General features: G+C 37.1%; 1 protein-coding gene across 9 annotated transcripts in view; it reads left to right on the top strand.

The window, feature by feature from the left end:
- LOC311063266 (uncharacterized protein) overlaps window positions 1–25,368 on the top strand; it is a 151,760-nt gene that overhangs the window by 30,445 nt on the left and 95,947 nt on the right. For 7 of the 9 annotated variants that reach the window (XM_084082575.1, XM_084082578.1, XM_084082579.1 and 4 more), the window contains 7 exons: window positions 11,177–11,242; window positions 13,450–13,557; window positions 13,902–13,967; window positions 18,848–18,955; window positions 19,967–20,032; window positions 20,920–21,024; window positions 21,735–21,800. In XM_084082575.1, the coding sequence (XP_083938701.1) occupies window positions 11,177–11,242; window positions 13,450–13,557; window positions 13,902–13,967; window positions 18,848–18,955; window positions 19,967–20,032; window positions 20,920–21,024; window positions 21,735–21,800 (585 nt within the window). The remainder of the gene's footprint in view (window positions 1–11,176; window positions 11,243–13,449; window positions 13,558–13,901; window positions 13,968–18,847; window positions 18,956–19,966; window positions 20,033–20,919; window positions 21,025–21,734; window positions 21,801–25,368) is intronic. The other 2 variants (XM_084082581.1, XM_084082580.1) reach the window with 2 other exon arrangements.

Below are 25,368 nucleotides of genomic sequence, written 5' to 3'. Positions count from 1 at the left end.
GAAGTCTACTGTGATGATTCTATTAATACTAAAGTAACATCACTGTTTCTACTGGAAGTCTACTGTGATGATTCTATTAATACTAAAGTAACATCACTGTTTCTACTGGAAGTCTACTGTGATGATTATATTAATACTAAAGTAACATCACTGTTTCTACTGGAAGTCTACTGTGATGATTCCATTAATACTAAAGTAACATCACTGTTTCTACTGGAAGTCTACTGTGATGATTATATTAATACTAAAGTAACATCACTGTTTCTACTGGAAGTCTACTGTGATGATTCTATTAATACTAAAGTAACATCACTGTTTCTACTGGAAGTCTACTGTGATGATTCTATTAATACTAAAGTAACATCACTGTTTCTACTGGAAGTCTACTGTGATGATTCTATTAATACTAAAGTAACATCACTGTTTCTACTGGAAGTCTACTGTGATGATTCTATTAATACTAAAGTAACATCACTGTTTCTACTGGAAGTCTACTGTGATGATTCTATTAATACTAAAGTAACATCACTGTTTCTACTGGAAGTCTACTGTGATGATTCTATTAATACTAAAGTAACATCACTGTTTCTACTGGAAGTCTACTGTGATGATTCTATTAATACTAAAGTAACATCACTGTTTCTACTGGAAGTCTACTGTGATGATTCTATTAATACTAAAGTAACATCACTGTTTCTACTGGAAGTCTACTGTGATGATTCTATTAATACTAAAGTAACATCACTGTTTCTACTGGAAGTCTACTGTGATGATTCCATTAATACTAAAGTAACATCACTGTTTCTACTGGAAGTCTACTGTGATGATTCTATTAATACTAAAGTAACATCACTGTTTCTACTGGAAGTCTACTGTGATGATTCTATTAATACTAAAGTAACATCACTGTTTCTACTGGAAGTCTACTGTGATGATTATATTAATACTAAAGTAACATCACTGTTTCTACTGGAAGTCTACTGTGATGATTCCATTAATACTAAAGTAAGATCACTGTTTCTACTGGAAGTCTACTGTGATGATTCTATTAATACTAAAGTAAGATCACTGTTTCTACTGGAAGTCTACTGTGATGATTCTATTAATACTAAAGTAACATCACTGTTTCTACTGGAAGTCTACTGTGATGATTCTATTAATACTAAAGTAACATCACTGTTTCTACTGGAAGTCTACTGTGATGATTCTATTAATACTAAAGTAACATCACTGTTTCTACTGGAAGTCTACTGTGATGATTCTATTAATACTAAAGTAACATCACTGTTTCTACTGGACGTCTACTGTGATGATTCCATTAATACTAAAGTAACATCACTGTTTCTACTGGAAGTCTACTGTGATGATTCCATTAATACTAAAGTAACATCACTGTTTCTACTGGAAGTCTACTGTGATGATTCTATTAATACTAAAGTAACATCACTGTTTCTACTGGAAGTCTACTGTGATGATTCTATTAATACTAAAGTAACATCACTGTTTCTACTGGAAGTCTACTGTGATGATTATATTAATACTAAAGTAACATCACTGTTTCTACTGGAAGTCTACTGTGATGATTATATTAATACTAAAGTAACATCACTGTTTCTACTGGAAGTCTACTGTGATGATTCTATTAATACTAAAGGAACATCACTGTTTCTACTGGAAGTCTACTGTGATGATTCTATTAATACTAAAGTAACATCACTGTTTCTACTGGAAGTCTACTGTGATGATTCTATTAATACTAAAGTAACATCACTGTTTCTACTGGAAGTCTACTGTGATGATTCTATTAATACTAAAGTAACATCACTGTTTCTACTGGAAGTCTACTGTGATGATTCTATTAATACTAAAGTAACATCACTGTTTCTACTGGAAGTCTACTGTGATGATTCTATTAATACTAAAGTAACATCACTGTTTCTACTGGAAGTCTACTGTGATGATTCTATTAATACTAAAGTAACATCACTGTTTCTACTGGAAGTCTACTGTGATGATTCTATTAATACTAAAGTAACATCACTGTTTCTACTGGAAGTCTACTGTGATGATTCTATTAATACTAAAGTAACATCACTGTTTCTACTGGAAGTCTACTGTGATGATTCTATTAATACTAAAGTAACATCACTGTTTCTACTGGAAGTCTACTGTGATGATTCCATTAATACTAAAGTAACATCACTGTTTCTACTGGAAGTCTACTGTGATGATTATATTAATACTAAAGTAACATCACTGTTTCTACTGGAAGTCTACTGTGATGATTCTATTAATACTAAAGTAACATCACTGTTTCTACTGGAAGTCTACTGTGATGATTCTATTAATACTAAAGTAACATCACTGTTTCTACTGGAAGTCTACTGTGATGATTCCATTAATACTAAAGTAACATCACTGTTTCTACTGGAAGTCTACTGTGATGATTATATTAATACTAAAGTAACATCACTGTTTCTACTGGAAGTCTACTGTGATGATTCTATTAATACTAAAGTAACATCACTGTTTCTACTGGAAGTCTACTGTGATGATTCCATTAATACTAAAGTAACATCACTGTTTCTACTGGAAGTCTACTGTGATGATTATATTAATACTAAAGTAACATCACTGTTTCTACTGGAAGTCTACTGTGATGATTCTATTAATACTAAAGTAACATCACTGTTTCTACTGGAAGTCTACTGTGATGATTCTATTAATACTAAAGTAACATCACTGTTTCTACTGGAAGTCTACTGTGATGATTCTATTAATACTAAAGTAACATCACTGTTTCTACTGGAAGTCTACTGTGATGATTCTATTAATACTAAAGTAACATCACTGTTTCTACTGGAAGTCTACAGTGATGATTCTATTAATACTAAAGTAACATCACTGTTTCTACTGGAAGTCTACTGTGATGATTCCATTAATACTAAAGTAACATCACTGTTTCTACTGGAAGTCTACTGTGATGATTATATTAATACTAAAGTAACATCACTGTTTCTACTGGAAGTCTACTGTGATGATTCTATTAATACTAAAGTAACATCACTGTTTCTACTGGAAGTCTACTGTGATGATTCTATTAATACTAAAGTAACATCACTGTTTCTACTGGAAGTCTACTGTGATGATTCTATTAATACTAAAGTAACATCACTGTTTCTACTGGAAGTCTACTGTGATGATTCTATTAATACTAAAGTAACATCACTGTTTCTACTGGAAGTCTACTGTGATGATTCCATTAATACTAAAGTAAGATCACTGTTTCTACTGGAAGTCTACTGTGATGATTCTATTAATACTAAAGTAAGATCACTGTTTCTCCTGGAAGTCTACTGTGATGATTCTATTAATACTAAAGTAACATCACTGTTTCTACTGGAAGTCTACTGTGATGATTCTATTAATACTAAAGTAACATCACTGTTTCTACTGGAAGTCTACTGTGATGATTCTATTAATACTAAAGTAACATCACTGTTTCTACTGGAAGTCTACTGTGATGATTCTATTAATACTAAAGTAACATCACTGTTTCTACTGGACGTCTACTGTGATGATTCCATTAATACTAAAGTAACATCACTGTTTCTACTGGAAGTCTACTGTGATGATTCTATTAATACTAAAGTAACATCACTGTTTCTACTGGAAGTCTACTGTGATGATTCTATTAATACTAAAGTAACATCACTGTTTCTACTGGAAGTCTACTGTGATGATTCTATTAATACTAAAGTAACATCACTGTTTCTACTGGAAGTCTACTGTGATGATTATATTAATACTAAAGTAACATCACTGTTTCTACTGGAAGTCTACTGTGATGATTATATTAATACTAAAGTAACATCACTGTTTCTACTGGAAGTCTACTGTGATGATTCTATTAATACTAAAGTAACATCACTGTTTCTACTGGAAGTCTACTGTGATGATTCTATTAATACTAAAGTAACATCACTGTTTCTACTGGAAGTCTACTGTGATGATTCTATTAATACTAAAGTAACATCACTGTTTCTACTGGAAGTCTACTGTGATGATTCCATTAATACTAAAGTAACATCACTGTTTCTACTGGAAGTCTACTGTGATGATTCTATTAATACTAAAGTAACATCACTGTTTCTACTGGAAGTCTACTGTGATGATTATATTAATACTAAAGTAACATCACTGTTTCTACTGGAAGTCTACTGTGATGATTATATTAATACTAAAGTAACATCACTGTTTCTACTGGAAGTCTACTGTGATGATTATATTAATACTAAAGTAACATCACTGTTTCTACTGGAAGTCTACTGTGATGATTATATTAATACTAAAGTAACATCACTGTTTCTACTGGAAGTCTACTGTGATGATTCCATTAATACTAAAGTAACATCACTGTTTCTACTGGAAGTCTACTGTGATGATTCTATTAATACTAAAGTAACATCACTGTTTCTACTGGAAGTCTACTGTGATGATTATATTAATACTAAAGTAACATCACTGTTTCTACTGGAAGTCTACTGTGATGATTCTATTAATACTAAAGTAACATCACTGTTTCTACTGGAAGTCTACTGTGATGATTCTATTAATACTAAAGTAACATCACTGTTTCTACTGGAAGTCTACTGTGATGATTCTATTAATACTAAAGTAACATCACTGTTTCTACTGGAAGTCTACTGTGATGATTCTATTAATACTAAAGTAACATCACTGTTTCTACTGGAAGTCTACTGTGATGATTCTATTAATACTAAAGTAACATCACTGTTTCTACTGGAAGTCTACTGTGATGATTCTATTAATACTAAAGTAACATCACTGTTTCTACTGGAAGTCTACTGTGATGATTCCATTAATACTAAAGTAACATCACTGTTTCTACAGGAAGTCTACTGTGATGATTATATTAATACTAAAGTAACATCACTGTTTCTACTGGAAGTCTACTGTGATGATTATATTAATACTAAAGTAACATCACTGTTTCTACTGGAAGTCTACTGTGATGATTATATTAATACTAAAGTAACATCACTGTTTCTACTGGAAGTCTACTGTGATGATTCTATTAATACTAAAGTAACATCACTGTTTCTACTGGAAGTCTACTGTGATGATTCTATTAATACTAAAGTAACATCACTGTTTCTACTGGAAGTCTACTGTGATGATTATATTAATACTAAAGTAACATCACTGTTTCTACTGGAAGTCTACTGTGATGATTATATTAATACTAAAGTAACATCACTGTTTCTACTGGAAGTCTACTGTGATGATTATATTAATACTAAAGTAACATCACTGTTTCTACTGGAAGTCTACTGTGATGATTCCATTAATACTAAAGTAAGATCACTGTTTCTACTGGAAGTCTACTGTGATGATTCTATTAATACTAAAGTAAGATCACTGTTTCTACTGGAAGTCTACTGTGATGATTCTATTAATACTAAAGTAACATCACTGTTTCTACTGGAAGTCTACTGTGATGATTCTATTAATACTAAAGTAACATCACTGTTTCTACTGGAAGTCTACTGTGATGATTCTATTAATACTAAAGTAACATCACTGTTTCTACTGGAAGTCTACTGTGATGATTCTATTAATACTAAAGTAACATCACTGTTTCTACTGGACGTCTACTGTGATGATTCCATTAATACTAAAGTAACATCACTGTTTCTACTGGAAGTCTACTGTGATGATTCTATTAATACTAAAGTAACATCACTGTTTCTACTGGAAGTCTACTGTGATGATTCTATTAATACTAAAGTAACATCACTGTTTCTACTGGAAGTCTACTGTGATGATTCTATTAATACTAAAGTAACATCACTGTTTCTACTGGAAGTCTACTGTGATGATTCTATTAATACTAAAGTAACATCACTGTTTCTACTGGAAGTCTACTGTGATGATTCTATTAATACTAAAGTAACATCACTGTTTCTACTGGAAGTCTACTGTGATGATTCCATTAATACTAAAGTAACATCACTGTTTCTACTGGAAGTCTACTGTGATGATTATATTAATACTAAAGTAACATCACTGTTTCTACTGGAAGTCTACTGTGATGATTATATTAATACTAAAGTAACATCACTGTTTCTACTGGAAGTCTACTGTGATGATTATATTAATACTAAAGTAACATCACTGTTTCTACTGGAAGTCTACTGTGATGATTCCATTAATACTAAAGTAACATCACTGTTTCTACTGGAAGTCTACTGTGATGATTATATTAATACTAAAGTAACATCACTGTTTCTACTGGAAGTCTACTGTGATGATTCTATTAATACTAAAGTAACATCACTGTTTCTACTGGAAGTCTACTGTGATGATTCTATTAATACTAAAGTAACATCACTGTTTCTACTGGAAGTCTACTGTGATGATTCTATTAATACTAAAGTAACATCACTGTTTCTACTGGAAGTCTACTGTGATGATTCCATTAATACTAAAGTAACATCACTGTTTCTACTGGAAGTCTACTGTGATGATTCTATTAATACTAAAGTAACATCACTGTTTCTACTGGAAGTCTACTGTGATGATTATATTAATACTAAAGTAACATCACTGTTTCTACTGGAAGTCTACTGTGATGATTATATTAATACTAAAGTAACATCACTGTTTCTACTGGAAGTCTACTGTGATGATTCTATTAATACTAAAGTAACATCACTGTTTCTACTGGAAGTCTACTGTGATGATTCTATTAATACTAAAGTAACATCACTGTTTCTACTGGAAGTCTACTGTGATGATTCTATTAATACTAAAGTAACATCACTGTTTCTACTGGAAGTCTACTGTGATGATTCTATTAATACTAAAGTAACATCACTGTTTCTACTGGAAGTCTACTGTGATGATTCTATTAATACTAAAGTAACATCATTGTTTCTACTGGAAGTCTACTGTGATGATTCTATTAATACTAAAGTAACATCACTGTTTCTACTGGAAGTCTACTGTGATGATTATATTAATACTAAAGTAACATCACTGTTTCTACTGGAAGTCTACTGTGATGATTATATTAATACTAAAGTAACATCACTGTTTCTACTGGAAGTCTACTGTGATGATTATATTAATACTAAAGTAACATCACTGTTTCTACTGGAAGTCTACTGTGATGATTATATTAATACTAAAGTAACATCACTGTTTCTACTGGAAGTCTACTGTGATGATTATATTAATACTAAAGTAACATCACTGTTTCTACTGGAAGTCTACTGTGATGATTATATTAATACTAAAGTAACATCACTGTTTCTACTGGAAGTCTACTGTGATGATTCTATTAATACTAAAGTAACATCACTGTTTCTACTGGAAGTCTACTGTGATGATTCCATTAATACTAAAGTAACATCACTGTTTCTACTGGAAGTCTACTGTGATGATTCCATTAATACTAAAGTAACATCACTGTTTCTACTGGAAGTCTACTGTGATGATTCTATTAATACTAAAGTAACATCACTGTTTCTACTGGAAGTCTACTGTGATGATTCTATTAATACTAAAGTAACATCACTGTTTCTACTGGAAGTCTACTGTGATGATTCTATTAATACTAAAGTAACATCACTGTTTCTACTGGAAGTCTACTGTGATGATTCTATTAATACTAAAGTAACATCACTGTTTCTACTGGAAGTCTACTGTGATGATTATATTAATACTAAAGTAACATCACTGTTTCTACTGGAAGTCTACTGTGATGATTATATTAATACTAAAGTAACATCACTGTTTCTACTGGAAGTCTACTGTGATGATTATATTAATACTAAAGTAACATCACTGTTTCTACTGGAAGTCTACTGTGATGATTCTATTAATACTAAAGTAACATCACTGTTTCTACTGGAAGTCTACTGTGATGATTCCATTAATACTAAAGTAACATCACTGTTTCTACTGGAAGTCTACTGTGATGATTCTATTAATACTAAAGTAACATCACTGTTTCTACTGGAAGTCTACTGTGATGATTATATTAATACTAAAGTAACATCACTGTTTCTACTGGAAGTCTACTGTGATGATTCTATTAATACTAAAGTAACATCACTGTTTCTACTGGAAGTATACTGTGATGATTCTATTAATACTAAAGTAACATCACTGTTTCTACTGGAAGTCTACTGTGATGATTATATTAATACTAAAGTAACATCACTGTTTCTACTGGAAGTATACTGTGATGATTATATTAATACTAAAGTAACATCACTGTTTCTACTGGAAGTCTACTGTGATGATTATATTAATACTAAAGTAACATCACTGTTTCTACTGGAAGTCTACTGTGATGATTATATTAATACTAAAGTAACATCACTGTTTCTACTGGAAGTCTACTGTGATGATTATATTAATACTAAAGTAACATCACTGTTTCTACTGGAAGTCTACTGTGATGATTATATTAATACTAAAGTAACATCACTGTTTCTACTGGAAGTATACTGTGATGATTCTATTAATACTAAAGTAACATCACTGTTTCTACTGGAAGTCTACTGTGATGATTCCATTAATACTAAAGTAACATCACTGTTTCTACTGGAAGTCTACTGTGATGATTATATTAATACTAAAGTAACATCACTGTTTCTACTGGAAGTATACTGTGATGATTATATTAATACTAAAGTAACATCACTGTTTCTACTGGAAGTCTACTGTGATGATTCCATTAATACTAAAGTAACATCACTGTTTCTACTGGAAGTCTACTGTGATGATTCCATTAATACTAAAGTAACATCACTGTTTCTACTGGAAGTCTACTGTGATGATTATATTAATACTAAAGTAACATCACTGTTTCTACTGGAAGTCTACTGTGATGATTCTATTAATACTAAAGTAACATCACTGTTTCTACTGGAAGTCTACTGTGATGATTCCATTAATACTAAAGTAACATCACTGTTTCTACTGGAAGTCTACTGTGATGATTATATTAATACTAAAGTAACATCACTGTTTCTACTGGAAGTCTACTGTGATGATTCCATTAATACTAAAGTAACATCACTGTTTCTACTGGAAGTCTACTGTGATGATTCCATTAATACTAAAGTAACATCACTGTTTCTACTGGAAGTCTACTGTGATGATTATATTAATACTAAAGTAAGATCACTGTTTCTACTGGAAGTCTACTGTGATGATTATATTAATACTAAAGTAACATCACTGTTTCTACTGGAAGTCTACTGTGATGATTCTATTAATACTAAAGTAACATCACTGTTTCTACTGGAAGTCTACTGTGATGATTCTATTAATACTAAAGTAACATCACTGTTTCTACTGGAAGTCTACTGTGATGATTATATTAATACTAAAGTAACATCACTGTTTCTACTGGAAGTCTACTGTGATGATTCTATTAATACTAAAGTAACATCACTGTTTCTACTGGAAGTCTACTGTGATGATTCTATTAATACTAAAGTAAGATCACTGTTTCTACTGGAAGTCTACTGTGATGATTCTATTAATACTAAAGTAAGGGGGTCATGCTCATGTTATGAAAATAATCAGTGCTGATATGGACTATGCTCGGAGGTTCTGCCAAAAAAGCAAAAGCTTAAAACCAGTGAAAATGAAGAGGTATTTCCACTCTCCAAACATACAAATCACACTGATAAACTAGTGGAGTTTATATTCAACGTAAGAGGACAAACTGCAGGGCCAACGTCGATGGCCACTGGCCAGGTTACTCGGCGAGGTGTGTCTTTTTCTCAGAAGCGCGGTAAGAAGTTGTAGCCTAATATTACGCTCCTCTCCTCTTAACGTGTTTCACGTGTTTTACCGCTATGGTGCAACGTGCCATTAACGTGTTTAAAAAAAAAATAGAATCAAAATAACTTATAACTGAAAAAGGCTGTATCTCGCTTCCTAAGCACCTTTTTTTTACTTTGAAAAAAAAAAAAAAAAATCGTACTGGCCAGAAATAGACAGAAATAATTCGGGCACTCAATGAGTTAAAAACTCAGAAAATTAACATAAATTACTGGGTGTTTTTTATTGTAGAACTACAAATTATTTTATATAATGATATATTATATTATATATTCAAATATATTTGAATATTAAAAATAGTAAAGCATTGAGATTTATTTTTAATATTCAAATATATTTGAATATTTTATATAATATATAATTATATATACATCTTTAACAACCAGTCCTATTAAGAAGTCTATATCATTATATATTCTATAAAATAATAAAACATTGAGATTCTAATGGGATTATAAAGGGAAATGTATGCTTTTATTTTAAGATATTCTTTATTTCCACTTTGAAATTCTACTACAAATAAAGGTTCTGGTCGCCCAAACATTTCCCCCATAAACTATGGTTGTGGTAAAACAAAGGTTTGAGAACTCTTGCTGTAGAACACAGTGTGAGAGGATCCTAATATATTAGAGTTGTGTGTCGACTGCAGTGTCATTGTTTTATATTTTAGGCAAAAGATAAATAACATTGTGTGAAGCTTATGACTAAATATATGAGCCAGTAGACAGAGTACTAGAAGAGTGACTGGTTTAGAAGTTCTCAAACATTCAGTAATGAACCAGCCCCTCAGACAGAGTAAAATCACTTAATGTTAGTTCATGTTATTAACCCATTAAGACCTGGATCTGTGTCATTTTTAGATTTGAGCTAAAAAGCATTATTTTACACTTTGGGCTATTCAAAAATATCAGATCTACAAGCTCATAGCGCAGCACTCGGTGCCGCGCTATGAGCTTGTAGATCTGCTATTTTTGAAATTCGTAAAAATGTGTGAAAATCTTTGAATATAAATATTTTTAAAGCGAACATTTTGAACTCAAATCTTTGCTTCATGGGGGTCCCTGGAACAAAATCTTTTGATGGGGGTCCACGGCCAAATACATATAATTTTGGGGGTCCTTGACATGAAAAAGTTTGAGCACCACTGATATAGAAACATAGGTTTTTCAGAAAACTGTTGAGATTTAGGAGACATGTAGAATCCGCTTCAGGTCTCAATGGGTTAAGGATTTTTCATCATGAATATATGAGTCATAAACAGAGTGTTGTGTGATTGTTATGATTCCAGAAGTGACGACCAGAGACAGACACCAGAGTCTCCAGAACACAGCGATGAACCAGACTCCCAGACACAGTAAGTAACTGTAAACTTGAATTCATGTTAGTCCAATATTTGTTTTAATCTGAAATGTACTGTATGAAGCCTTGTTGTTCTGAAAGGGAATTAAGGGAGACATTCTGATGAGTTAGACCGATCTGTTTTAACTCATGTTATGGTTAAAACACCATATCCACAGATTAAACACAACCCCTATGTGTGTCGAGCCTTACTTTGTTCCCACATTATATACTGTCTAACTAGTAACATTGGAGATGGACACGGCCCCTAGCCTGGCTTGGCCAGACTAATATCACTGCTAATCTGACACAGGCAATTTATTTTTTGCAATGGCAGATTAGTCTGGAACCAGGCTACAAGGCCCCAACATTAGACCATGAATAGTGTCAAGGGCCCAACATTAGACCATGAATAGTGTCAAGGGCCCAACATTAGACCATGAATAGTGTCAAGGCCCCAACATTAGACCATGAATAGTGTCAAGGGCCCAACATTAGACCATGAATAGTGTCAAGGGCCCAACATTAGACCATGAATAGTGTCAAGGCCCCAACATTAGACCATGAATAGTGTCAAGGGCCCAACATTAGACCATGAATAGTGTCAAGGCCCCAACATTAGACCATGAATAGTGTCAAGGGCCCAACATTAGACCATGAATAGTGTCAAGGCCCAACATTAGACCATGAATAGTGTCAAGGCCCCAACATTAGACCATGAATAGTGTCAAGGCCCCAACATTAGACCATGAATAGTGTCAAGGGCCCAACATTAGACCATGAATAGTGTCAAGGGCCCAACATTAGACCATGAATAGTGTCAAGGCCCCAACATTAGACCATGAATAGTGTCAAGGCCCCAACATTAGACCATGAATAGTGTCAAGGCCCCAACATTAGACCATGAATAGTGTCAAGGGCCCAACATTAGACCATGAATAGTGTCAAGGGCCCAACATTAGACCATGAATAGTGTCAAGGCCCCAACATTAGACCATGAATAGTGTCAAGGGCCCAACATTAGACCATGAATAGTGTCAAGGCCCCAACATTAGACCATGAATAGTGTCAAGGGCCCAACATTAGACCATGAATAGTGTCAAGGGCCCAACATTAGACCATGAATAGTGTCAAGGCCCCAACATTAGACCATGAATAGTGTCAAGGCCCAACATTAGACCATGAATAGTGTCAAGGCCCCAACATTAGACCATGAATAGTGTCAAGGCCCCAACATTAGACCATGAATAGTGTCAAGGGCCCAACATTAGACCATGAATAGTGTCAAGGGCCCAACATTAGACCATGAATAGTGTCAAGGCCCCAACATTAGACCATGAATAGTGTCAAGGGCCCAACATTAGACCATGAATAGTGTCAAGGCCCCAACATTAGACCATGAATAGTGTCAAGGGCCCAACATTAGACCATGAATAGTGTCAAGGGCCCAACATTAGACCATGAATAGTGTCAAGGGCCCAACATTAGACCATGAATAGTGTCAAGGCCCCAACATTAGACCATGAATAGTGTCAAGGGCCCAACATTAGACCATGAATAGTGTCAAGGCCCCAACATTAGACCATGAATAGTGTCAAGGCCCCAACATTAGACCATGAATAGTGTCAAGGCCCCAACATTAGACCATGAATAGTGTCAAGGGCCCAACATTAGACCATGAATAGTGTCAAGGCCCCAACATTAGACCATGAATAGTGTCAAGGGCCCAACATTAGACCATGAATAGTGTCAAGGCCCCAACATTAGACCATGAATAGTGTCAAGGGCCCAACATTAGACCATGAATAGTGTCAAGGGCCCAACATTAGACCATGAATAGTGTCAAGGGCCCAACATTAGACCATGAATAGTGTCAAGGGCCCAACATTAGACCATGAATAGTGTCAAGGCCCCAACATTAGACCATGAATAGTGTCAAGGGCCCAACATTAGACCATGAATAGTGTCAAGGGCCCAACATTAGACCATAAATAGTGTCAAGGGCCCAAAACTATTTCAAAGTGTGTCTTACATCCTGAACTGTTTCCTAGCTGTCTGTGTGAAGCTCTGTGAATGAAAACACACCCGAGGATTCATTCTAGACATTATTGTGTCACTGTTTGAACAATGATATCCATCTTTAACTGGGACTGCATGTCAAGGTTCAAGGTTAAGTCTAAAGGGATAAAAACACACATTTGATTCAAATGAATGTTTCAACAGTGTTGCTGAAGTGATGGTGGAAGGTGTGGGTCCCAGCTCCACTCTGTCTCCTGGACCACTAACAAGAACACAAAGAAGGAGACTGAGAAGAAGACATGCAACCGAGAGGTCAGAACAACAAACTCTACCAATGGCAACGTGTGTGTGTGTGTGTGTGTGTGTGTGTGTGTGTGTGTGTGTGTGTGTGTGTGTGTGTGTGTGTGTGTGTGTGTGTGTGTGTGTGTGTGTGTGTGTGTGTGTGCGTCAAACTCAGTGTTGGGTAACGTTACTTTTCAAAAAATAATTAATGTACGAATACACCCCCCAAAAAATCGCACGTTTTTTTCCGGCAACTATTGTTAGGTATGTCCATATTGTCACCACGTCTTTAATGTTAGTTCATGTTATTAAGGATTCTTCATCAGGAATATATGAGTCATAAACAGAGTGTTGTGTGATTGTTATGATTCCAGAAGTGACGACCAGAGACAGACACCAGAGTCTCCAGAACACAGCAATGAACCAGACTCCCAGACACAGTAAGTAACTGTAAACTTTAATTCATGTTAGATTAAGGAGTTTCCATCAGGAATGTACTGTGAGGTTTACTGATTGTGTACATGGAGGAGGAATGGAAGGGTGGGGGTCCACTATAACGGTTTACATGGAGGAATGAAAGCGTGGGGTCCAGAATAATGGTTTACATGGAGGAATGAAAGGGTGGGGTCCAGAATAATGGTTTACATGGAGGAGGAATGAAAGGGTGGGGTCCAGAATAATGGTTTACATGGAGGAGGAATGAAAGGGTGGGGGTCCACAATAATGGTTTTCATGGTAACATGGTCAACTCTGAATCAGATTGGCTTACCATGATATTTCACACTACCTCAACCAATCATCACTCCTCATGTGTAAACCTAAAGAAATCAGAGACAGAGTAAGGCGGGTCATGTTGCTGTCATTCTAAACATTTGTGTTTGAACACATGTGAGAACGGCGGCCACGGCGGCCATGGCCGTCGTTGCCCCTCTCATTGGCCGTGTGCCCCTCGAATAATGACATGCCTTCACGGCCACAGTGGCCGTGGTGCCCCAGCTGCGCCCAGCAACTGATTTCACAGTTTTTCCTCTGCGCGATTTTCCTGTCAATACGTTTTCTTTTAGACACCAGTCCCTTTGGTTGAGCTGCGCAGCTACAACATGCACAGTGGTAGGTAGGTTTGATTTTGAGCCCCCTATGAACCTTCGGAATCCCGCAACACCGTGTAATAGACACAAAAGCATTACCGGGCCAAACAGGAGATAAATCTAACGCAGCCTGTTGAATGGTAGGTTTGATTTCTAGCCTGAGAGAGAGAGAGAGAGAGAGAGGATTCCGTAGTCCTACAGACCGATGTGCCCCGATGTTTTTTTCAACAGCAAAATATAGATGAATACATCTAATAAAATACAGCGAAACCCTCAAATTATGAGTCTTAATATAAAGCAAGCAACAGAATAACTGCAGACAAATTAAAAGTTTAGGCTATCAATATCATACAAAAGAGTGACCTCACCGCTCTGATGGACAAGAAATATATATTCCTTTTGCAAACCACATCCATAATATCTGTTTGTTTGTCAACAATGTTCTAATTGGGAAGTTTATTTCAACAGCTAGAATGTGACAGTTTTAGTCCGTTTGTTGGTGCGCAACACAGCCCTCGTTAAGTGAATTACTTTCACCTGCAGCGCAGCGTGTGGAGTGTGCGCAACAGGGCATATCTCCGCCAAGCCAGGGTGACCTACCCAGGCTCATGAAATTCATATGCAGGCATAGTAGCCAATTAGAATGAAATCTGCAAAAACGGACTCATACAGAACCATATATTGGCTATATATTATGGCTGTGGGGTGGAAATCTTGTATGTTCCTTTTTTATTATTATTTAAAAACAATTTAAAATCGTGAAAAAAGCCAATCTACAAGCTGTAATTATTAATAATTAAGAAATACTATATTTTAAAGAGTGAAAAATCAACTAAAGTCATTGTTAGTGCAAGTTCAATCACATTTCATTTGAATGAAAATAACTTGTGGGGAAAAGACAAAATCTCTACCAGAGGTCTTCAACAGGGGGTCCGCGAAGGTACTACAGGGGGTCCGCGAAATTGTTGTTTGATTAAAAAATATTTTTGTTTTTAAAAACTTTAAAAACTTTTTTTCATTATTTTTTTTCTTCCAAAAATGTAAATTTGTCTTTTAACATAACATGACATATTTTAATAGCTTAGTAATGAATGCACAATAACATGGTATGTTTATACATATTTTGTAGAGAAAGATCAGTGGTGTCAGTTCAGCAAAAGCTAAGGTATCGCAAGGTTAGGGTTGCCAACTCCCAGAGATTAAAATAAGGGACATCTATCCTTTTTTTTAGGGGGTCAACCCCCCCAAAACCCCTGAAATGCACAGAAACTATGCATTATACCTATAACACAATGGTCTTACACCTGCATTAGCCTACTATTCATGATTTTATTTCTCTTTTTTTTTCTGGAGCCAAGGTATGGCACCTGCCATGCCTTGCCATACCCAATTGACGCCCCTGAGAAAGGTCCTTTTGCACACCTACTGGGTCAACCTGTGCGTAGGAGCAAGCAATTTTTTCATGTGTATTTATATAAAACACAATTTTATACATAAATATATGATATATATAGTAGCCTACCCCCTACCTACCCTACGAGGTAGGGGGTCCCTGCTCCATCACCCCATCAGTTTGGGGGTCCCTGGCCTGAAAAGGTTGAAGACCCCTAATCTGTGAATCTAATGTGATTAATGTGACCCCTACTTCAGTCAATGAAGTCCAGGGCTGAATGTGACATATTGAGACCTATATAACCAAATATTGGTCATTTGCCAACACATTATTTTGTGAAATAAATGGGTTATATTTCACAGATAGTTATACAATTCTTATAATATATTAAAATACAATCATCCTTAACCTTCAAGTTAAATGCATTATTTCCGTGGAGTTTTTTGGACTTAAAAACATTTATTTTTTTGGATGGCCTTCCTGCCCTGGCATTTGGCCTTTGTGCCCTCCAAAAACACCAAAGGCCAAGTGGCCTTGCCCCTGAAATGATGAAATTCCAGGCCTGGTCACATCACAGGTATACAAGGTAAAAAAGTGGGTGAAATTCGTTTTTGTACATCATTCCCATCGCAACGTTAAATTCCGTAGAAAGAAGAGTGGGGAGAGAGAAGAAGAAGAGGGGTAGGGGGCAAGTGGGAAGGAGATCGAACAAGAGAACGATAGAACGATAGAAACAAACTAAGGTGCCTGAGCATAGCAGCAATGTATGTATACTGTGCATGATATACTTATAGACGCTAAGGTGCTTAGAGAGAAAAGAGCGCAATAAAAAAAAAGTATTCATCTATAGACCCTCACACTGATATGTATTCATCTATAGACCCTCACACTGATATGTATTAATCTATAGACCCTCACACTGATATGTATTAATCTATAGACCCTCACACTGATATGTATTAATCTATAGACCCTCACACTGATATGTATTAATCTATAGACCCTCACACTGATATGTATTAATCTATAGACCCTCACACTGATATGTATTAATCTATAGACCCTCACACTGATATGTATTAATCTATAGACCCTCACACTGATATGTATTAATCTATAGACCCTCACACTGATATGTATTAATCTATAGACCCTCACACTGATATGTATTAATCTATAGACCCTCACACTGATATGTATTAATCTATAGACCCTCACACTGATATGTATTTATTTATAGACCCTCACACTGATATGTATTAATCTATAGACCCTCACACTGATATGTATTAATCTATAGACCCTCACACTGATATGTATTAATCTATAGACCCTCACACTGATATGTATTAATCTATAGACCCTCACACTGATATGTATTAATCTATAGACCCTCACACTGATATGTATTTATTTATAGACCCTCACACTGATATGTATTAATCTATAGACCCTCACACTGATATGTATTTGTCCACAGACCCCCATAGTTTCTGCCAGGGACCCCCATAAGAGAAGATTTGAATAATTTTTCCAATTAAAAAAATAGCAGATCTACAAGCTCACAACACGTCAGGATATGAAGTGTTGTGAGCTTGTAGATCTGCTATTTTTCCATCCATCCATCCATCTTCAACCGCTTATCCGGAGTCGGGTCGCGGGGGCAACAGTTCCAGCAGAGAGCTGCAGACTTTCCTCTCCTGAGCAACATTATCCACTTCCTCCTGGGGGATCCCGAGGAGTTCCCAGGCCAGTGTGGAGATGTAATCCCCCCATCTGGTCCCTGGTCTGCCAGGGGGTCTCCTCCCAGTGGGACGTGCAGCGAGGACATCCGTACTAGATGCCCGAACCACCTAAGCTGGCTCCTTTCCAAGCGAAGGAGCAGTGACTACTCCGAGTGTCTCCCGGGTGACCGAACTTCTCACCCTATCTCTAAGGGAGATGAACTTCTCACCCTATCTCTAAGGGAGATGAACTTCTCACCCTATCTCTAAGGGAGAGGAACTTCTCACCCTATCTCTAAGGGAGATGAACTTCTCACCCTATCTCTAAGGGAGATGAACTTCTCACCCTATCTCTAAGGGAGAGGAACTTCTCACCCTATCTCTAAGGGAGATGAACTTCTCACCCTATCTCTAAGGGAGAGGAACTTCTCACCCTATCTCTAAGGGAGAGGAACTTCTCACCCTATCTCTAAGGGAGATGAACTTCTCACCCTATCTCTAAGGGAGAGGAACTTCTCACCCTATCTCTAAGGGAGAGGAACTTCTCACCCTATCTCTAAGGGAGATGAACTTCTCACCCTATCTCTAAGGGAGAGGCCAACCACCTGTCTGACAAAACTCATTTCGGACGCTTGTATCCGCGACCTTATTCTTTGGGTCATGACCCACACTTCATGACCATGAGGTGAGAGGAGGAACGAAGATTGCTCGGTAGACCAAGAGCTTTGCCTTCTGGCTCAGCTCTCTTTTCGTCACCACAGTGCGGTACAGCGACTGCAATACCGCTCCTGCTGCTCCCAGTCTCTGGCTATTTTTGTTCCAACATTATATACCGCCTAACTAGCAAAATTGGAGATGGACACGGCTCCAACATTAGACCATAAATCGTGTCAAGGGCCCAAAACTATTTCAAAGTGTGTCTTACATTGTGAACTGCTTCCTAGCTGCCTGTGTGAAGCTCTGTGAATGAAAACACACCCGAGGATTCATTCTAGACATTATTGTGTCACTGTTTGAACAGTGATATCCATCTTTAACTGGGACTGCATTTCAAGGTTCAAGGTTAAGTCTAATGTATAAAAACACACATTTGATTCAAATGAATGTTTCAACAGTGTTGCTGAAGTGATGGTGGAAGGTGTGGGTCCCAGCTCCACTCTGTCTCCTGGACAACTAACAAGAACACAAAGAAGGAGACTGAGAAGAAGACATGCAACCGAAAGGTACGAACAACTGTGTGTGTGTGTGTGTGTGTGTGTGTGTGTGTGTGTGTGTGTGTGTGTGTGTGTGTGTGTGTGTGTGTGTGTGTGTGTGTGTGTGTGGGTGGGTGGGTGGGTGGGCGGGCGGGCGGGCGGGCGGGCGGGCGGGCGGGTGTGGGTGGGCATGGCGGCGCAGTCAGTAGCGCTGTTGCCTCACAGCTAGAAGGTCCTTCAAATTTGAATGAAAAATAACTAAATAACCCCCCCCCCCCCCCCCCCCAGAACAATAGATATTTGTGGGCTGCCGCTGCCTTGAGCTTCTGGCTCATCATCCGTCACAAACACACAGGACACACTGTACTGCCTGGCTGGTACTCAGGGGTGAAAGTGGGCGGTAACGGTCCACCGTATCGGGAAGAAGAGGGGAAAGCAATGCTGTCAAAAGCCCATATTATAACCTGCCTGTCCAACAATAAAACATATGTACTAATGTTAAATCAACATAAGTGTTAGTTTTCTTATAAAGTGCTTCTAAATGGCTCCAGTGTGTTTGTGTCAAAGTATTCTGTGTTGTTTGTGGTGTTTAATTACTCCACAGAGAGGATCTGTTCACTCGCAACAAGCCACGGCGCTTGTCGTGCTTGTATGTGGGTTAAGCGGAAGACTCGCCCCAAAACATGCTCACGCCCATTTCTTTCGCGGACCATCGATGTATTCTTGTATTTGTTTTACTGAGGATAAGGTTAGGAATAAGGTTAGGTTTAGGCATAGTTTACCATGTTAGGAATACCAGGTGAATACTGCCAGATTTGCCCCGTGGCGACTGTGTTTTGGGGCGAGTGTTTTGGTATTCATCTGTAGTGGGCAATGCATGCGTCTACAATAATGCTATCAGGATCAGACTATTAGATTTAGTACCAAATAAGTTTTACTCTGGGAAGGTGAAACATTGTGTGAAGCTTATGACTAAATATATGAGCCAGTAGACAGAAGAGTGACTGGTTTAGACGTGTTGTGTGATTGTTATGATTCCAGAAGTGACGACCAGAGACAGACACCAGAGTCTCCAGAACACAGCGATGAACCAGACTCCCAGACACAGTAAGTAACTGTAAACTTTAATTCATGTTAGCTAAAGGGATATTTCACTTTAAAAAAGTAAAATTGGGTAATTTTATGGTCTACACAGGTTTTTAGGAGCACCCTTGACCCTTTAAGTTCATTGATTCGGTATTTAGATATTCATTTTATCAGACACCCCCCCCTTCTTATACAAACCCATTATAACTTCAAACTTCATTTTAGCCATGTTAGATTCATCAGAAACACCCGTCCTTGGTTCTGGTGACTCATACTGCCCGTCTGATACGCGAAGAGTGTTTTTTCAATTACTTTTTTCATTTATTAAAAAAAAAGGAAAATTAAATAAATGTAATACAATAAAGTAATTAAATAAAATAAATGAAAGAAGTAATCGAAAAAAAACATGGCCCCATCACGAATTAGGAGGGCAGTATGAGTCACCAGAACCAAGGACGGGTGTTTTTGATGAATCTAACATGGTTAAAATTGAGTTTGAAGTTACAATGGGTTTGTATAGGAAGGGGGCGTGTCTGATATAATGAATATCAAATATCTAAATACTGAATTAAGCAACTTAAAAACTCTCTGAGGGGCCCACAAAAGCCAGAGTAGATTATAAAATGACCCAAAATGTTTTTGAAAGTGAAATAGCCCTTTAAGGAGTTTCCATCGGGAATGTACTGTGATGTTTAGTGATTGTGATGATAACAGAGGTGACATAAACAGTGTTGTGTGATTGTGATGATAACAGAGGTGACATAAACAGTGTTGTGTGATTGTGATAACAGAGATGGCATAAACAGTGTTGTGTGATTGTGATGATAACAGAGATGGCATAAACAGTGTTGTGTGATTGTGATAAAAGAGTTGACAGAAACAGTGTTGTGTGATTGTAATGATAACAGAGGTGATAAACAGAGTCAGAAACCAGAGGCTCCAGCAGCCAGCAGCACAACGAGTGGCATCTACTCTTCAGACGTCAGTGATGAACCTGGACCTTCACACTCAAAGTAAGATCAATGATCAGGAAACTCAATGTTGTTATAGAATCCTCTTAGATTTAGTTAGAACCCTGGGGGTTCGTTTCACAAAGGCAGAAGGAAATCATCCTGGATGTAAGATAAATCCAGGTTTGACTAACTCAGTGCAGCCTGGTTTATTCTATTCCACGAACGCCAAGCCAGGCTGAGAAGGAGCGACTAGGTCGAGACAGACTTGGTCAAGTCAGGCTGAATGTGCGTTCACGTCTTCCCCAGTAGACCATGAGGTCGAGCACAGATTTATTCAACAGCCCACAAGTTTGATCACAGATTTACTGATCCTGAAAATGGAGAAGAATCGCTTACGAGGAAGTAAGCTTATAAAAGAAATACTGCTGCAGTGATTCAGACGATGAAACCGAGTGCAACTTTTTCAATCTGACTGGTTTTCCAATCTCACTGTGACATATATGTATGTCATCACGTTGTACTTTTTCCTTTGACAGAAACTAATTAGGATTGTTTTTTTTAGGGGCTTTTGATTTTGAAGAATACACAAAAAACATAGTTTATTTTAGGCATTAAGTATGTCTATATTATGACCAGGGATAAGCTCTAAGAGGGTTGAAAATGTATGTTTAATTTTACCACGTCTTTAATGTTAGTTTATGTTATTAAGGATTCTTCATCAGGAATATATGAGTCAGAAACAGAGTGTTGTGTGATTGTTATGATTCCAGAAGTGACGACCAGAGACAGACACCAGAGTCTCCAGAACACAGCAATGAACCAGACTCCCAGACAAAGTAAGAAACTGTAAACTTTAATTCATGTTACATTAAGGAGTTTCCATCAGGAATGTACTGTGAGGTTTACTGATTGTGTACATGGAGGAGGAATGGAAGGGTGGGGGTCCAGAACAATAGTTTACATGGGCAGTGGCGGCCTTTGCTTTGTTTCACTCATTTCAATTGAAACGGGCCTCGAACTTCAGGGGACCTTCAAAAAAAAAAAAAGAAACACAAATGGGCAGGTGGTGCTTCAAAGCGTACAATAATAGAAAATAGAGGAAAACTAATGAATAGCCTCCCAAAGGTAACCTCGTTCGCTGCTCCAAAATCAACAAAAAAAGACCTGCCGACGAATGCTGTTCTAAACCTGATCGGTCACAGGCTCAGCATGATGGTGATAATAGCCAACAAACAACTGTGCAGTCTGTGCCTACACATAGCCAGAATACCAAAACGCTCGCCCCAAAACACAGTCGCCCCGGGGCAAATCCGGTGGTATTCACCTGTTATTCCTAATTTAACATCAGTAAACTTTGCCTACACCTAACCTAACCGTATTCCTAAACGTAACCTCAGTAAACTATGTCTAAACCTAACCTTATTCCTAACCTTAACCTCAGTAAAACTATGTCTAAACCTAACCTTATTCCTAATCTTAACCTCAGTAAAACTATGTCTAAACCTAACCTTATTCCTAACCTTAACCTCAGTAAAACTATGTCTAAACCTAACCTTATTCCTATCCTTAACCTCAGTAAAACTATGTCTAAACCTAACCTTATTCCTAACCTTAACCTCAGTAAAACTATGCCTAAACCTAACCTTATTCCTAAACGTAACCTCAGTAAAACTGTCTAAACCTAAACTAATTTCTAACCTTATCCTCAGTAAAACACACATACAAGAATACAAGAACCGCTGGTCCACAAACAAAACGGGGGCGAGCGTTTTTCAAGGAAGCACGGGCGTTTGTTTTTATGGCGTTCATGTGAGAGAAGCTGGTTTCACAGGTGTATGTTGATCCGAACATTGTTAACACAGATATGGCCAGCTTTTTTGTGTTGGGCAATTTGTTCACATGAATACACTTTGTCCAAAACGTTCTCTAATGCCTGCTTCAGAGCAGATGATGCTTGCATGTCAATTATTTACAGTTGCAGGGAACCTTCATCAATGTCAAGTGATATGATGCAAGGAACTCTTGTCCTTTTGTGGAAATATCAGATGCATTGGCAAATGGGTTGCTCACAAAATGCAGCAATTCTTTGGGCATGTCAAAGTCATCAAATCGTGCTGCAAAGTTATGCCTCAATTTATCCAAGAAATCTGACATTAATTGAGTGACTGTGGCACTTGCTGATGACTTGATGAAGTCACAAAGTTTTGGAAAGTGGAGCATTCTGTTAGTGAGATCAAATGAGAAAATAACTATTTTCTTTTTAAATGCAGTTAGACTTTCAACAACATCAACCACTGTTTTATTTCTACCCTGCAGTCCCAGATTAAGTTCATTCAAGTGATGAAAAATGACGCTTAAAAGCACATCTCTGACACAAATCCGTCATCCTGCATTTGCAACAGACACGCGTTGTCTTTCTTGTGCTTGCATTCAAGGAGAAAAGTTACAATTTCCTCTCTTCAGGGCATTGCCCTTGCTTAGCCACCGGACATCATTATGTAACAGTAAATCACTATGATCAGCTGACATATCGGCAAGTAGTTTACGAAACGGTCGGTGTTGAAGACTGGAGGTCGCTCTGATAAAGTTAATGATAGCCATAACTGAGTTATGGCTCTATGAAATCGTTTTTTAGGAATTTGGCTTTAGCCCTGCCCCCTATACATTTGAGATGGAGTGCACGCCCACAATTCAACGTCAGAGAGCGAGAGAGAGAGAAAGCCCATTTCAGCCAGAGACAAGAGACAGAGACACACTAGGCTAAAGAGCTCCTATTTCTCTCACAGCCCTGTTGACATTCCCCCCCGCCCCCCTCACACACACGACAGCACATCTCAACTCAAGTCGTAAGGAAGGAATAACCTAAGAACTTTGTAACCAAGCTTTGCTGTTGGCATCTTCAATTAACCAAACTAGAATCCCCATGTCCGAGAGTGTAACATTAGCATCTTCACCAGCGCTAGTTACTAGCCTGGGCAACGCTAGATAATTAACACCAGCTATATCTATAAAATATATAAAATATTTTGCTTCTGGTGGTCCGTAGCCAAATACATATCAATTTGGAGGTCCCTGGCATGAAAAGGTTCGAGAAGCACACTGCGTTAGGCTATTTCAATATTTGTTTTAATTTGCAATGCAATAATTCAACTGTATGGCAAATAATGGCATGCTAATGTTATGGGACATATTGTATTTTATTACTGCACAATAGTAAATAAATAATTCTACACAATAAATGCATATATGTTTTGAATAACTAATCTCAATATGGACCCATTGTAGTGATGATAACTATTTCCATAATCATGTAGCTCTACAACAGATGCACAGCCATGACAGCAATGGTACAAAAAAAATTATATATATATTCTAAATGTATCATTTTTGGGCCAGAAAGGTTGTCGTAGGACCCAGGTTGGACCTCCAGCACCATTATGTTCAGTCTTCTGGCCACACTGTTGTGGAAAACGGTAAACGGAAGACTCGACCCAAAACACGTCACCCCATTTATTTCGCAGACAAGCGGTTATTGTATTCTTGTATTTGTTTTACTGAGGATAAGGTTCATTAGAAATATAGTTTTACTGAAGTTAAGTTAAGGAATAAGGTTAGGTTTCGGCACCGTGAGGTAACGTTTAGGAATAAGGTTAGGTTTAGTTTAGCCATAATTTACTGAGGTCAGGTGTATACCGCCGGATTTGGCCTGGGGCGACTGTGTTTTGGGCCGAGCGTTAGTTACGTCAGTATATAGTGTCCAAGCGGCTCAGAAAGAGTTTTCGCCACAACATAATTCCATTGCTCAGGAAATAAACAACGGATTACAATAATATAACATTCCCTATAATCAGTAACATGTAGGTGATACATATGTCTACCATATATGGTTTTATTGAAAGGCAATCAAAGGCTAGATCGAGCTTAGAAAGCAAACATTGGGTAATGTCCAGGCACCTCAGTGCGGCTTCAGAGTGAGACTAGGACACTCATTTATGACATTGTGCGTTTGTTCAACACTCAACTCTTAGCAACAAAGTTTATTTTCATACAATAGGCCTATAGATTACATTTCAATAATACAAGTAAATAGAAAAACAACATTTCTGGGTCCAATTAGTCTATTTTTGTAATAGAGAGGAATGATCACACATTCCCACCTATAAACATGTTGTTGACCAATGCTGACAGCTGGTCAGCAGGTGGTTTCATGAATAGACAATATTTTGGACCAATCAAATAAATAAATAAAAAATGCAGTAGACCACATTTCCCAACCCCACCTCGGGGGCTGCCGGACTAATAGGCCAGTCAGTCACATGCCTATATTGTTGATCAACTATTCACTCATATTATATGAGGTAGTTGGGACAAATGCCTATTTGGTTTATAGGCCAGTAGCAGTGC

Source organism: Gymnoscopelus microlampas (assembly GCF_963454915.1).
Source record: "Gymnoscopelus microlampas genome assembly, chromosome: 16".
NCBI lineage: Eukaryota > Metazoa > Chordata > Actinopteri > Myctophiformes > Myctophidae > Gymnoscopelus > Gymnoscopelus microlampas.
This window is presented reverse-complemented; position numbering and strand designations above follow the sequence as displayed.